Source organism: Dermacentor albipictus, chromosome 6 (assembly GCF_038994185.2).
Source record: "Dermacentor albipictus isolate Rhodes 1998 colony chromosome 6, USDA_Dalb.pri_finalv2, whole genome shotgun sequence".
Lineage (NCBI taxonomy): Eukaryota > Metazoa > Arthropoda > Arachnida > Ixodida > Ixodidae > Dermacentor > Dermacentor albipictus.
The window spans coordinates 120,810,003-120,826,709 of record NC_091826.1 but is presented as its reverse complement, the minus strand read 5'-3'; the positions used below and the strand labels follow the sequence as shown (position 1 = coordinate 120,826,709).

At 44.4% G+C, this 16,707-nt stretch overlaps 1 protein-coding gene across 7 annotated transcripts in view; it reads right to left on the bottom strand.

Moving 5' to 3' along the window:
* Positions 1-16,707, bottom strand: part of LOC135913793 (ATP-binding cassette sub-family C member 2-like) — a 272,909-nt gene that overhangs the window by 84,312 nt on the left and 171,890 nt on the right. For all 7 annotated transcript variants that reach the window (XM_065446481.1, XM_065446480.1, XM_070541305.1 and 4 more), the window contains 3 exons: positions 10,281-10,427; positions 8,091-8,187; positions 3,062-3,264 (listed from right to left, as the gene is read on the bottom strand). In XM_065446481.1, coding sequence (XP_065302553.1) covers positions 3,062-3,264; positions 8,091-8,187; positions 10,281-10,427 — 447 coding nt within the window. The remainder of the gene's footprint in view (positions 1-3,061; positions 3,265-8,090; positions 8,188-10,280; positions 10,428-16,707) is intronic.

Sequence of the window (16,707 nt, the reverse complement as noted above, 5' to 3'; positions counted from 1 at the left end):
CGTGATCATGGTGAATAAGCTACAAAACCAGCAAAAATATAAATGTGCGAACGCTGAGTGATAAGCGGCGCGAGCTAATCGAATCACGCGTCCAAAGATTTGATTGAAAAACCACTTCCTTATCAAGAAGGGATAAAGGCGCCATGCTGACGCAATCATCACCAACTCGCTTCATATAATAGGCCTGTATTACTTCCTTCTCAGTCTTATCCTCACTTCTGCCGATAAAATTGGTTTGAACATTCCTGGGATAACACCTGCATTCACCTTTGTCAACTTGGTTAAGCGGGTGGCAACAACTAAAGCCCCTAAACTTCGTAAAGTAGTGCCACGCTTGGAAGAATGCCGCCAGCTTCTCGCGTGCTCTCGCCCACGCCGCGTCGCTACCGACCTAATAGCATCACGTCGGCCCTCGCGCCGTGCATCAGCGCCATTTTTGCTCGAAAAGCGTCTACGGAGAGGCGAGGAGCGAGCGTTGGCGCCGTCGCTACGCGCGAGCAGTATAGGCGCCGACACGGTCGAGGAGGGAGCGTAAAAGAGAGGAGAAACGAGGAGGAGTGCAGACGGAGGAGGAGAGTGTCATTACTTTACGAAGTTTAAGGGGCTTTAGCAACAACCACAAACAACATCCTCCCCCGCACTTCGCATCAGTTTGCAACACGTTGGGAAAGCATTAACCGCTCGCCGAAGAACCGTTATGTGATATATGATTCATAGTAATCATTATCCAGCAAACCAAGAATAATTCAGACAACGTAGATGTCAATTGAAGTTAAGGGTGCCTAATGTTCTTGCCTTTCCCTCTCTCCTCCTAGCTATTTCTCCTATGGCTTTTTGCTCACAAGCCTCCGATCAATTTTTCAGAAGAGGTAAATGCACGTGTGCTCCTGTACACACCAGAAAAATTATTATTTGGTTTCGTAACAGAGCTCTCGGTCTTTAATGCAAGTCGCACCGAGAAGGAACCATTTGCAATATCCCGTATAAACTGACGCTTGTGCTGCGGATCCTGCTATCTTCAAAATTACTGCTTGTGCAGGTAAATTTGCACGTCCTGCATACGGTCATTGCAGTTGCCAATCAAAGAGCTATAAAACCTAAAAAAATGAAATGAAGAACACAAAGTAAGCGCTATCTTTATCAAGGAACCGTCATGCTATTTCGAAGTACTTTTTCTAACTGGGGGTATTTATGTGTAATGACCATTCATACTCCCCATTTGCAAATGTTTTGTGCACAAAATGGCATGAAATTAGGAGGGCTGGTGAAACATTTAACATATTACGCTCGAAACGAAGTTAGTTCGAGTTTTTGGGTTAGATTCTTGTTAGAGTTTTCGGGTTAGATTCCCATTCCGGTAGGAGCGGAAAACAGAAACGATGGTGCTCGTAGATTTACGTGCCCATTAAAGGGCCCCTGAAAACGGTTCGGACAAATTTTGTAGACGCGTAGGGTACAGCTTAAGTAGAACACTCGCACCACAATTTAAGTGAAGCGTTACGTATTAATGGAGCTACAAGCGATTACAAGTTACCCTCGTCCCTAGCCATGCTTTTCCTCCTCAACTCGTTCGCCGAGCGATCGGGGCTAAGCTCCGCTTTCACTGGTTCTGCGTCACGATGCGACGTCGAATGGCCCATTTCCGGTTGTTTTGGAGCCCAACCCCGCCCGCGCAACACCTCTCCACTAGCCGCTTGGCCGTCGACCCCATGCGAGAGCTATCGAAGCAGCGTGCGTTGCGAGCATTCTGTCGCAGCGCCGAACGTGTCTGGTATTCCGGTAACCATACACTAGCTGAACTTTTCGATGGAACGGTGGAGGCATAAACTCAAGTGGATGAAGGAACTTTTCCGTAGACGTACGTGAGCTGCCTGATCAGTCTCCACGGTCCAGCCACCCGTTGGCGCAGAGCTTAACCAGCCAAAGAAAGAGCTAATATTGCTATAACCAAGTGTAAAACATTTTAAACATTTACAAAAACAACGTGTTAACGATAACACTCCTGCGAAAAATTTACACCAGCAGGAAAGAATACATTTTGTTAATGCTACAGTGTGTGGTTGAGCTCTATGCCACCAGGTGGCTGCACCGTGTAGACCGCTCACATTTGCGCTTCTGTTACTCCCGCGATACTACACGCAACGGGACACGACCAGGCCCTGTCCCCTTGCGCTTACGTTTACCCTAATACCGTACTCGCGAAACGCTATTGCGTTAGTAATCTTCCGGTGTAAAGTGACGGCTTCAAACGCGCAAATTCTGGCGCCGATCGGATATGGCAGTCCGATGCGCTGTAGGCAGTCCGTTGGCCTACTGGCTTGCAGATGGACATGATGTCGCAGCTTGGCATATTGCCAGTCGCTACGTTTGTAGTAAAAAACGCAACAAAGTCGAATCATAGCGCTCGCGAAAAGGCAGGCCGACACTGACGGCGGAGCTCTCGTCAAAGACGGAGCTCGTTGTAACGCAAGCAGACGACACTGTGTGCCGGAAATGCTTAAGTATACTGAAAAATTGTTCCTGTGCATTTCCTTTATGTTACTTTCTTTTTATAGAAACAAATTAACTAACACTCCAACTGTTACGAACATCATTTGTCTACCATAAAGTTGGAAAAATTATCGATCACGTGCCCTGGTGAGCCAATCGGATAGCTTGCCCCACTGACGTCATATAGGTGTTTTGCGTCATATGGGTAGGGGCGGCCTAAAATTCCGCCGAGCAGTGTGCTGCGATCGGCAGCGATGTGCATCTTTAAAACCTTATAATAAATTACACGTTTTACGCGGAGCACTTAGATGCGTCCATTAGTGATCAGAAGGACCTACTCTAACGACTCAGTACGTTTGTAGAAAATCGTCAAAATCGTTTCAGGGCCCCTTTAAGAAATATCAGGCTGTAAAAATTATTCCAAAGACCACTACGACGTACATCACAACCTAATCATGATTTCTTCGTTTCCAGACCGTTAGAAATTTGTTTTTGATTGTATTTTGTGGAAAACACAAATATAAACATTTTCGAGGTTGCAGGCAGCTGCAGTTAGTTCCTGTTTACCTACCATGGTGGCGACCTTGCCTTCAATGACGTGCATGTCACCCAGTATGGCAGAGAGTAACGAGGATTTGCCGCTACCTACAAATCCTACGATGCCAACCAAGGACCCGGGCTCTATCTCCAGGTCGATATCTTCGAGTTGGGCTTCCGATACACCAGTGTCAGAAACGGCCCAAGAAAAGTAGCATTTCTCAATCTTAACAGCGCCTGTACAGAAATTAGAGCAGAAATTAGTTTCAGAACTTTACACACGCATGATCAGTGTTCACGTTCTAAGGCTATCACCCTGTCCTTCAAGAAGAATAATCTTGGTTTCAGACTTTGAAGCTTTATTCGCTATTCATGTTCATTTCCCATAGCTTTATCTATAAGTATCAACACTTTTCTGTCTCTATTTTTACTCCCAGCCCATACCCATGATGCCTAGCGGGAGGCTGCAACTTTGATGCAAGCCAACCTTCCCGTCTAGTGGCTATGGCATTGAGCTGCTGATATTGAAACCGCGGGTGGTCATAAACGCAGGTGGCCATAAATAATCCGGAGTCCCCCATTGCGGCTTCACTCATATTCATATTGTAGGTTTGGCACATAAAGCCTTGGAACGCAGTTTAAATTTCATCCAAGCCTTCATCACCTGTCTTTATCAATGAATGTCACTAAGTTTGCCTTTATGATTGGTATGGCGAAAAACAAAACGGACAGTTAGAATGTGGCCGACAGAGCCGCAATTAAAATACATGCACGGTCTGTCAGCACGACAACCAGACAACGACGAAAAAGAAGAGACGATCACAAGCGCTGTGTATGAACTGAAGCTTTGTTGAGAACACGTGTCCAATATACGGAGTGCTTGGTTTTATTCGTAACATTTTTTTTTAATCACGCATGACATGTACTACAATGCTACTTCTTGAGCTGTATTACTCTCAAATGTCAATAATATTTGCACACAAAAGGAAAGTGAGTCTTTAACTGAATAACAAACTTTTGCTTATAAACTTTTATACGGAGTACCTTACGCCATATATGGCAATTTAGGAATCGTAGCCAGCGACCTTTCAAGTCTACTTAAAAAGAAGAGGTCAGGACACCCAGCAAAATTATTTCAAAATATATTTACGCTTCGGCTCTCCCACGGCAGCCTTGTTCACAATGAAACAAGCGGCAGAGCTGGCGCCCTTTTTATGTGCGGCTCAAAACATGATTGAGGAACCTGGCAAGCATGGACGGAAGATTAGCTTCGTTGAGTGGATAGGATTTTGTAAGTGTTATTCACATGGGACAAATTTTGGCGAAGACACCAGGGGCCCTATAACGTAAAACTATTCCAATATGTTTCTATTCCAATTTCCTGACGTCAAATTTGCGTAACCACCGACGCAAGCACCGGGCGGTCACCCATAGGGTTGTCTGAACAGACCAATCAAACGCTCTCCTCGTTCATAGGAGGTCCCTTTTGTTTGCTTGAAAAACGAATAGCATTGCCTACACTGAGCGGCTTGTTGTATCTAATTGGCTGACAAGAGGCGAGGAGAACGCTCAAGTGGAGAGGGATTCACTAGGGCAGAGCCAGTGCACTGAAAACCTATAACCGGATGAAGAGGGTGGTGCCGGCATCTGCGATTGGTCGGCTTTCCCTTACTTAGCTTGTGGTGGCTGGTCGAAAATCGCGGCGGCATGCAACGGAAGCTTAAGAATGACGCTAAAATTGACCCTCAGCAAAGAAGAGTTGGCAGAATGAGGTAGTAAACGTGTCGAAAGTGCTTGAAAACGTTACACGGTCACGCAAGAAGTTTTATTATACGCAAATACACCCATGCTCTCCGGCAGGTGCGAGTAGCCAGCGTCTCAGCGATCGGCGGCAGCTATCTTTTGTTCCTTTCGGAACGGGGCAGCCTGCGGCTATTCCGAAAAAAATTCAGTTTTGTTCGGCATATTAATGCATCTTTATCGCGTACACGTCACTTTGACGCGGTGAGTTCGTGCGGTTTTGTGACGTCGCGTGACAGGCAGGTGAAGTGGGTGCAGCCCGAAAACTTTTTACCAATAGCCGAGGGCTAGTGGCGACAAGGGGTCGAATCAGAAATAACTGTTTTTCTTTTTTCTGTCAAATCAAGCATAATCAGTGTGCACACATCATATCAGATGGGGAGGTATTGCGGTTTTTGTAACGTCGCGGGACAGACAGGTGAAGTGGGGGGTGGTCGAAAAAAGTTTTTGACCAATCGCGGAGGGCTGATAGCAGAATTGGAATAGAAAAGTTTGGAATAGTTTTACGTTATAGCGCCCCAGTTTCAAGAAATGCGTTCCCGAAGTTTGCGACGAAATGTATTAGTGTTCCGGTAACTTCTCAGCTTCAATATATAAAAAGGCCTTTTGTTAAAAAGTAAGTAGAACAACAGTGCATATTTACAGCATGTTTGACTGCGCTTATATAAATACTGGTGGTTTCAATATCCTTTGTATGTAGACCTGCCTTGCATAATCACTTATAATAATTCGTGTATTATACAACCTGTGGGCTAAAGTGCTTAGTTGAAAGGTTGTTAGTAAAATTTTGATAATCAGTCAATCGTGCATAAGGGTTTTCAGTGTAAGTAATGTATACCTCTTTGAATATTCCAGCTCAATAAGTTGGTTTGTGGTAAATGCCACAGGCGTTAAAAAACTATAAATCTGTTAATGTCAAAATAAAACGTTAAATAACGTTAAATAAAACGTTAAAATAAAACACCCTGTACAGAACGTACATTGCACCAAAGCGGGTAAAATCAAAACCTTGTACAACAGCGCTACACGCATAACGAGTGATTAAACATGATTGAAAAGGCTAAATCAGTCCTGTCTTTGTGTGATGGAGAGCTGACTTCCGGATATGTGCGCGTGTATACTGAGAGAGAGAGAGAGAGAGAAAGAACAACTTTAGTAAAAATGCCTGCAGAGTCGGTTAGGCTCCCTTCACGCAGGGAGGACAAGCTTTTACCGCGACGCGGCCACTACGTCAGTCTCGTGCATTGTGCTCCTCGAGGTCTTGGTTCCTCGCTACTTCCGCGGATCCGAGAGAGTCGCCACCCCCTTCCTGGGGGTGCTGCCCCCCTTCTCCTCGGTTTCGCGAGGTCGCTGCCTCTCTAGAGCTGCTGAGACCTGCTGGACGGCCTTGAGTTGTGTATCTTGGTCATAGGTCCTCGTTGCAGCCTCTAGCTGCGGCGGGATCGTCGTCTTCTCACTGGCTTCTCGTGGATTTATACTACAGTCCCAAAGAATGTGAGTCACGGTGGCTTTCTCCTTAGCGCACAGTCTACACACGTCACTCGCGTACACGCTCGGACACACGTGCTTAGCTAGCACCGGGGTGAGCAGGGACCCCGTCTGTAATTGCCTGTATAACGCTGCCTCCTCACGGGTAAGCCCCGGGTGAGGTGGCGGCATAGTCTGTGTGTTAAGTCTGTACCACTTCACTATTTCGTTGAAGGTGGTCAAAAGCTTCACCTGTCTCTGTGTGTCATAACGATAGTGGTATTATCGAAATGCGGTACGCAAACGTGAGTGCGACTGAGACTAGATAGATGAAATCTGGATGTGCTATTTGACGAAGTGCAGTATTCTTTCAGGCTTACATTGATGCAACACTCATTTTCGCCCATATATACTTTACAAGATAAACGTGGAGCTTTGTACACATCGACCTTACCACGGGGCTTACACCTGGAACGTGCTCGGTCGAATAGCTTCGATCTGAAGCGAGGTCCCGCCCTCAGCCCTTCTTTGAATAGAAGCACGTTTGTTGCAGAGTTTGTTTTTTAAATAAAAAAAACAGCGCCAGTGTAGAAGCTAATGCCAATTTTCTTGATGCGTTGCAAAACCGACTGCAGGTACGGAGTAACTACGTATTTGCGCCTGTTCAGTGCTTGCACGAGTTTCTCGGCAATGTTTCTTCAAGTGATATTTCTCGCTTGCTCACCCGAGCCGCGGCCCAACGAGCACGGATTAAGATAAGCATTTCTTTAGCAATAGCGTCTCTGTCAGTGAACAAATACGTGATGCGTGTTCAGTGTTTGCGTCGGTGCGGCTGCTTCTGTGGCAACGACTAAATCGCTCTTCCATGTGCACCGGCTTCGCAAAATATCAGCTCAATGCTGAGGACTGACTTGGGTGAGTCAGTTCAATCTCGCTGGAAACGCAGTACGCGAGACATGAAAGGAACGTAAACACACGCGACACCTGCGCATTCGTGCTCCCCACGCGCGAACTGCCTGCACAAAGTCGCCTGTTTTGTCTCGTGTCACTCTCCTCGCACTTTCTCCTTCAAATCTCCGAGCAGGTGGAAGTCAGAATAAACCATATCGAGGCCTTCAGGCCATGTGCGCATGAACTTCCTAACCCATTCAGTCCATTTTGTCCACTGTTAAGAGCCAAACGTGAGGGTGCACCTTGCCGAGCTGCTATATCACTTTTATTGCAGGATGTTTAACCCGGTACGCGGGGCTGAATTTCTTCAGTCTTTTAATTGCTGGTCACCTAAGCCTCCCACTGACATCCAGAATTGCACTGCTGCATCCTGTTTCCAACATTCTGCATCACCTAGGGCTACGTGCCTTTTTTGTTTGCGGAGCGCATCAATGTCTCCTTGGTTTCAGCCTCGGCGGTCCGAAGCCGATCCGCACAAGGTGCATCTTCAGTGCTCATCTGGCCATTTCTAAAATGTCTGTCATACCTTGGCTTGTTGCTCGAACTCATACACGTAGGTATACAAAAGCTGAAAAATCATGAATGTCTGCAACTGAAAGGTTATGTTTGAGGAGAAATTCTTCGGTGCGCCTTGAGAAAACGAGACATCGTGGGATGCTATTTAGTCTAACGTACCGGTGGACAGTTGATGTAACGTGATCATTAGAAATGCTGATTGTTGACCACACAAAAGATAGTGCCACCTTCCAACAAACACCTCGCTTTGTGCGCTTTTTCCCAAGACTATAACAAATCTTTATCTTCAGTATTGCCCTCGTAAATTGCAAGTCACTCAAGAATATTACCTTTTTTCAATGACGCTGATGTCTTGCAATTGGTAATGGAGTTCTCCTCTTCTTCAGCAGTACAAAAATCGGCGATTCTTTTGATTGCCAGAGAACCCTAAAATGAAACCTGTGGGTCATGGCGAGTAGATAAATGTGGCCATGCACTAAACATTTATGCCTCTGCTGCAAAACCATGTTGAGAACTTGATACCTGGACACAAATGTTTTTATCCAAAGTAAAGAGGTAGACCGATTCCTTGAGCGTTAGCAATTATACTCATGTTATGATTGTGTGGTGAAAAATCACCCGATGCCACGTTTTAGTGCTTTGTAGCTTTCAGCTGCTGCTGACAATTCCACAGCAGGACGAATTTCTCCAGCGGCGGTGACATTTCGGCAGGGACGTAATGTAATGATACTCATGAACTGTGCTCTGAGGCACACTAAAGGCCTCCACGTGACCGAACTCAAACAACGGTCGCACGCACTACACGATCCTATCGTTATCGGATGGTGGGAAGCAAAATCACATAGCGTTACCTTAAGCTTTGTTCAACACTCGGCGGCTACCTTCATAAAGACAACTTTAACATAGGGCTAACGTGAGAGTACTTTCATTTATGGAACTTATCGAAGACTCTCTACTTCCTAGCACTACTTCCTAGCAGCACGGCTCCCACTCTCAACAGTCAGTTTAGCACTGGTAGTTGGCGCTTCTGCATTGGGATACATACAACTTCATAATAAACTGAACGCGATACTATTCGCTATAGTGATTACTTCGCTAGAAAGGTCACATGTTTTTATCACTAACTGAAGCAAAGTAGACCTTCTAATAACACGTAAAATTTTACTTTGACTGCGCTGAGTGTTTACATTTTACAAAATTAGGTTTTTCTTTCGTTCGCCACATGAGAAAATAATTAATCGATGACCTGAGTCCCGATAATATCGCAATTAGCAATATATTAATCTATCAATCTCTCAATAAACCAATGTGTTTTTTTTTACTTTTCCTGCTGTTTATCAGTGGTCGGAGTGGCGCCCTGCCGCCGTTGTCAGTTCGATACGCTGGTTATGAGCGGCGAATGTGAAGAAAAAGCAGAGGATTGAGCAGAATCGATCCTTGCGCCATACAGGCCCAGAACAACGGGCTCAGTTAGGACTGGCAGGCGTGACGTAAAGAACAGCTGCAAACATTCCGACCCACATTTCTCATTGTCGCTGCAATAACAAAACGCGGTTGACAGCGATGACTTTACTTTGTATGCGTGAACAAATACAGGCTATAACTTTTTACGGATCTGGGACAAAAGTGAGTACGCATCCGAGGAACGAAGGCTCTGATATTAATACCTGTGCCCGTCAAATTTTATGGACATTATTAGATATATTGTTATTCATGCGGGCACGGTTTCTTTATCGTTTTGTAGCTTTTTCATTATTCTGTCTTATTTTCTGGCTTTTGTCTTCTGCGCCTCTTGTTTTTTTCCTCTTCGAGCCATTTCTAGTACTTAAATTAACAAGCAGTAGCAAGCCCTGCATACGTATAGCAAGGTTGGCACTTTCAGTTACCATTATTCTATATTGTTTCCTAGCGCGAGCGCATGCTTAAAGGTGACAGTGCGGAAATGGGCATGGCTTTGTTCTACAGCCAGTTAGTGAGTCCAGAATTACAAGACAGGAAGCTGGACGAGTTCGTTTAGGTAGTTTGGCGTGCTTATATTGCTGCAAAAACAAAAGCCGAAAACACGAATGAGAGGACAACGCCTGTCCTGTCTTCTTCATGTTGCTTTTTGTCATTTTCTTTGAGCGATGTAAATATTTCAAAATATAAAGAATTTGCGCGGCCACTCTGGCGTAAAATTGAATTGTAACGACCAAAATGGGACAAGGGACGCATGTGATATTTCTTTAAAGATTCAAATTTGCTATAAACTATCTCGATGTGGTTCCTCTCACAGCATATCAATTAGAAAGCTAGCCAGGACGATGTTGTTCTATTGTGTCTCTTATGTTTACAGTATGACAATACGTACCCTTCAATAAAAAATCCTAATAGTATAGATTAGAAAGTTTCTGTTATTGGCAGCTTTCGCTTATATATGGACTCAAGACATCATCTACCTTGTGTTGTTGAGGAACAACGATTACGATAAGTCCCTTATGTTTTTATTACTTCTAGAGAGTGATCATGCGCTAGCTTACCTGAGTGATATTCCTCAGAGCGTGTCCACAGGTGTTCATGCTAAGATCTGTCATATACAACAGCGACACACAGGAGAACGCCAGCGCTGGCGTGAAGGCGATTTCCGGTTCTAGCAAGCGCAGCGTCGAGAATAAGATTATCATAAGCTGTAACAAAAATGGCGGAAACGCGACGGCAATGAAATGATTAAGATCTCACTGGTATAAAAAACAAGTCTTTTTTATACATTCCGTCTCATCTACGGCTATTTGTAGGAAAATGCAACAAGTGCAACACATATCCTTCAAAAATGCAACAAAAACATCACTGATGTAGTCGAGCGTCCACTGGTGAATGCGAGCTGCATGCAGTGGCAATAATGCTCCACAGCAATGAAATTTTGCTGCGGGTAAATTGGTTATATATAAATGGTACCTAGGTATTACAGAGCCGATCTTGGCAATGCTGCCAAGATAGTAATTTTCTAATTCCCTTAGTAACAGCCTTCAAACAGAACCAAAGCAGGTGACACGTGCACCTGTTGGTTGGCGGATGTGATGCAAATCACAGACATTGGCCTTTGAGATTTTGATGGAGCTGCCGAAGTCAACTAATTTTTGAGGCTATGCACAAGGACAGCGCGGATTCTCAACGCTGCTAGTTCTGAGCCTTTTCCGACAAGCAGTAATTGTCGGCGATTGTATTTTTTTCCAACTTCTGTATCACAAGCGCATGTTCTTGCGAGCTTGCCATGACTAATTCACTCGTACTTTGAATGTAAAAGCGTTCGACGAATTTTCTATGTGCACATTATATGAAACTATATTCTGCGAAAACTTAAGAATGCAGTGGCCTGTGTACAGTAGTCCAAATGAAAAAGAAAGGATTTATATATATGCGCCAACCAATAAAGTTCATTTTATCAAGTGAAGTGAAGCGCTTTTGCATATCTAAGACGGCTAATTTCTTTGTGCAGATCTATCTTTTTGTAACTTATTTTAGGAAGAAACATGAACGTAGTGACAAATTTTATGAACGATATTATTGTGAGCCCTAGGCCACCAGTATTATTTGAGTTTGAAAAAATGAGAGCTTTTTTTTTTACAATTAGTTAAGCACTTACCATATCGGAGTTAAATTTTTTATGCTGTGAGTACACTCCAGGTGGCTTATTAGCTCACATTTGAGACGTGAAGGCAACACGCATGTCTTTTTTGTTGGGGGAGCTTGTACTTTAGTCTTAGCTTGTCATCAGCTGTAGGCCACTTTGAAACTGTATACATTTTCTTCGCAACGGGCCTTTAAAAAATAACTTAGCAAATTTCAACCACTATGCACGCATAGCGTCCTGTCTCTGTGTTGGCGAAATATGAGGGAACATGTCTGCGGGGTGGAAAAAAAGCGGTCTTGTCGTGTCAATTGAACGCCCCACCCCTACAACCCCACCCCCCTTTTTGATGTTTTATAAAATAAACGTAGTGACTGATTTCCTTGCACGAGATAAGGCGCCGCGCACGTATCCGGCCTTCCTCCTACAATGTGTCTTTCATTCTGCTCGACTATTTTCGAAACGATATCGACTTCGCCCAGCTAGCTATTACTCCAGAGTTAGCAGTATGCGCGTGTACGCATCATATGCCATGTTTACGCGCAAATAACCGTGATGCGATATTGTACCTTTCACTACTAGTAATATTGTTCTTGTTACCAGTGACTAATTATTTAGGTGAGATTAGGCTTCGTTAGGACAGAGGGAGACTTACCATAAGGCATATAATGTAGAGGGACTTCTTGTTGGGCAAGTTGGTTTTTGCTTACCGACGTAGTGTAGCGCGAGGACGCAATTACGAAGAATAGACGCAGAACACGTCACAGGCACTTGTGACGCCTGTGATGATACCTGAGGTGTGTTCTGTGCCACTTCTATGTAATTGTGTCTTCGCGCTACATTATGTCGGTGAATAAGGCATAATATTTGGTGTGCATTAGATGTACGCTGTAAGAGTTCTGTTGCGTATGAATTCAAGCAGTGTTCCGTGTTGCCTGTTGCCATGTGCCTAGTCATCGAAGCTGGTCCATCATGGAGCTTCCCGCGTGGTTGAAAAGCGCAGACGCAAAAGGCAGCAGTCAGCCATTGTGCGCGGCGCTACGGATGTGCCGGTCATCAAGGTCGCCGCGAGCAAAGGAACTTGAACCTGTGTTCTAGCTGATATACCTCCTTAAGCATTTCATTTCCGCCTAGTTATAAGCGCATGGTCGGAAAAAGATTATTTCTTTCGGAATGAGGCCATCCAACTGGACCAATAGGCGAACATTCAAACGAGTTATATACTGCACACCAGAGTGGCAATGCAGGCTGGTGGGTTAATCACCTTGGAATGGCAAGAAATGTAGCGTAGCAATAATACGAATACAAGAAGAAAGCAAACACGCAAACAGGCACTAACCTTCATTAAACAAATTTCAGTTAGAGGGCGGCTGTACTTTTACTCAAGCAAGACCACGTGCCCCGCAATTCCAGTGCCCACATAGTAATTAATACACAAACGAATAACGAAAATAATAAAAAAACAAAGAAAACAATAAATCATTAACTAAAACACGGGGTAACACCGTAAATACAGCCAACAATCAAGAAGCGCAATAATATTGCAATTTTTTACCGAGCAAAGACAAGCAAAGTTAACTGATGCAGTGGTCAGTGGCATAGAAGATCCACTCAGCTTTTATTATTAACTTTGGAATCTCAGATTTACTGACGTATAAGATGGCGGTATCTTTTAGAAGGGCACACGTTTTGCACACGTTTTTCAAGGAAAAGCTACAAAACCATCACCTGATACATTTTTCACTTTGTTTCTGTGCTCTATCAAAACGCATTGTCTCAAGACAAGGAGCACAAACATTTTATTTATTTATTTATTTATTTATTTATTTATTTATTTATTTATTTATTTATTTATTTATTTATACAATACTGTAGGCCCAAATGAGGGCCCAAGCAGGAGGGGCAGAATACATAAACATTTGCGTATGCACGTACTTATATATACATACAGACATGAAAAGAAAATACAAAAGCAATGCAACATATGTAAATATTATAAGAAAACAAAAAATGAAAGCGACGACTAATAAGATTAAGAGAAGGTACACTGGAGGAAGGCAACTTGACCAACATTAGAACAGTATCACACGCATATATGAGCACTGGCACTCCAATTTTATTCAGCTCATTCAACATAGTGAAAAGGGGTGTAACTAGCATGTGTTCCGATAACGCGCTGCAGAAATCAGGCCAACATTTAATGAAAGTGAGCTTCCAGCAGCAAGCCACGTGTCTCAAGGTGGCCGGATACTTTGTGTTGGCATCGGTAACGGCAGAGATATTCGAGCAGGCATGCGCGGAAGAAAGTCGCCCTTGAACAGCGGAAGGTAGCGGTCGAAACGATATCTAAATGAGCGCGATATCCTAAAACAATGTGCGAAACACTCTGAATATAATACGGTGGCAAGTAAACGTACCGGTCGTGTTTTCAGCCTAAAACCAGTTAGATTGTTTTCGCGAATGGACAAATCCGATAAACGCTAAAGAGCCAGTTTGGGACAAGAAGCGCAACAATAAGTTTCTCGCATGCGAAGCGGCCGCAGTTTATCGCATGCATTATCGCATGCAGTTTATCGCGGCATTACGGTATCTTGTGGCAAATACTGCAAAGACCAGACTGTCAGATGCTACATTTATACGCTTTAGAGAACCAAGAAATAAAGCTCGAATATATCAGACAGTTGTTTCGTAGCTTTTCATCGCAATACGTGTGTATGCCGCCATCTTCTAGAAGATGCTGCTATGGTAGACAGAAGTAAACCTGAGACTGCAAGCTTAACCATAATTAACCATAAATAAAAGCCGAGCGGATTTTCTCTGCTGCTGACCAATGCATAAGTCAATATTCCCAATCTTTGCTCACTAAAGAACAGGATGATACGCATATGCCTTGAGATGGCTACGCCTCTAATGCACCCTCACGTTTATTGATCTTGTTATTTTATGATTCCTTGGTTTCTAAGTTAAGGAAACTGAAATTGATGTGCACGTGGTATTGTTTGGGTACAAGTGCAAGCAATCCCTAAATGAAATTTAGTGGTTGAAAGTGCGCGCTTGTTCATGTTTTTTGTTTCGTCTTGTGTCCTTGCTCTGGCTGCATTATAAATTTCATGCTGTTCGAAGAAATTATATAGATGTAATGTTACATTAACGGTCGTAATGTAATGGTTTAATGTTAGAGAACTACTTTGTCATAACTGGGACTTGATTGTTAAAATAGCATGCCGTTTCGAATGAATGATTGATAACAAATGGTCGAGCTTCAATGTGTTTCATATCTTGCGCTTGGCTTGTAATTGGGGTTACCATTGACGCCATTAGCCCCCACGTCTTTCTATTGTGAAACTCACTCAATTTTTCCGTACTCACACAGTGTGAAGTCGTACAGAAAGCGCGCTATTGTGCGAGAGCGATAAGTAAATTTCGGGAACAAAGCTGTCATGCAGAGAGATGCCACGCAGCACCGAGTATACCGGTGCGGGCAGTAGCTTCGACTAAAGTGTCAGATCAAGAAGTCTCGATCGTTGGTTTCCAGGGTCATTGAGCGCATTGCCACCGGGTGCACAAGCTGTCTGCCGCCGTTTGTTTTCCTGAGTTCGCCGCGTCATTACGTAGAAAGAGAGAGGGAAAAGTCGCGCGTGGTAAACGGCTTAGCTTAACGCCTTCGACGACGCTGGAAACCTTTGTCCTTTAAATATGTGCTACAGATTACTTAGTGGCTTCGTTAACTATAGTTGTCCAAAATATTTGCCGGTTATACTGTAATAAAACTTTACCAGTTGTTGCACCAGTCTTAGTAGGACGGCAAGTTTCGTTATTGTTTGGGCTGTCCCCTCCCTTATATACACCGAGGTATAGGTTATTTGGCCATGGTGTCAGGCTGCTCACCTCCAGGTCGCAGGTTTGATCGCGGCCGCGGCGACTGAATTTTAATGAGGGCGAAATGCAGAAACACTGGTGTACTTGGGTTTTCGTGCACGTTAAGAGAATCAGGTGGTCAAAATTATTACGGAGTCTTGCGCTATAGTGTACCTGATAACGAGATTGTGGTTGTTGCACATTAAATCTGCAGAATTCATTTTTTTTCTTCGCCTATATTACAGAGTTATAGCTGAGTGAATCTACGGGCGGGCCCAGAGGTACGCTCGCTTCAGTTTCCTGATGGCGGTCATCTGCTACAAATCGTCACCAAACGGCCTCGTCGTTGAAACCTATCGCATGATAGAGATACCCTCTTCAGCAGGGGTGAAACACCTCCCGAGGTTTTCTCGCCTATAGACGAGCAAACGCCAGGTTTGAAGACGACGCCAACGGCGTGCGACTGTTCGTGCGGGTGGCCGCCATGCTTGTGTCCGGAATACGCTGGTCCGCTGCGCGCGCTCCACTGGGGAGACGAGATTAGCGAGCGAGCGACTCGCTTCGAAAGAACGCTGGCCACGCTAGCATACCGCACATGTGCTGTAGCGTCTCAGCTCGTCCGCTGGGCCGGCTGGCCCATGTATCCGCTGAGCTATAACTATAATATTTTGGGTTCACCTGTCAATTTGGCACTAGAATGACATAACGTTAACTTCGCCATATGACTCACCCCGAGCGTAACTACCACATCCATCTTTCGTTATTGCATTGGGCGGAAAATAAAGTTCCCCAACGCCAGGTATGACATCTTGAACACATTCCAAATGAACATGTGTATCGTGTACAGAATGTCATGACGATCATCTTAAAGAGACTGGCAACCAATTTTTATGCTGCATGTTTCTCTTAGTGCAATGGCAAGCAGACTGGTCTGTGTCCTATCATACAGTGATAGCGCGGAAAATGCCATCGACATTTTGTATCAGAATCTTCCGATCTGCATTGAAGATGTAGTCGAGATCAAGAAACAATTCAGGAAACTTCCGCGGTAAAGTACTTGGTGGGACATATTTAACAGTGTTGCGCAGAGCGACAAAGGGACAGGACTTGAGCGAGAAAATAATACACGACAATTGTCCTGAATCTTCGTCGCTCTGCGCAACAGTGTTAGTAACTCAAGCAACACTCTCGAAACAGAGACAGGTTAGCGCTATAGCAATTATACGCTGGCATTGGTGGGAAGCAGAGGACAAGTGCGGCTCTAGCTGTTAGAATGTCATATTTTGTTTTCGGAACCGATGTTCCTGCGGTTCATGCTTTGTGTAGTGTCGAATTATTTTTACAATACTAGAACCACTGTCCGGATGCATGCCCCAGTGACGGCTCCCTTCAAGTAACACATGCTGATGTCGAAGGTCATGCTTTTGCTGGCTGCATGCGCCTGGCTTTGTTCTTAGCCAAGCCAAGCTAAGTCGTAGGGT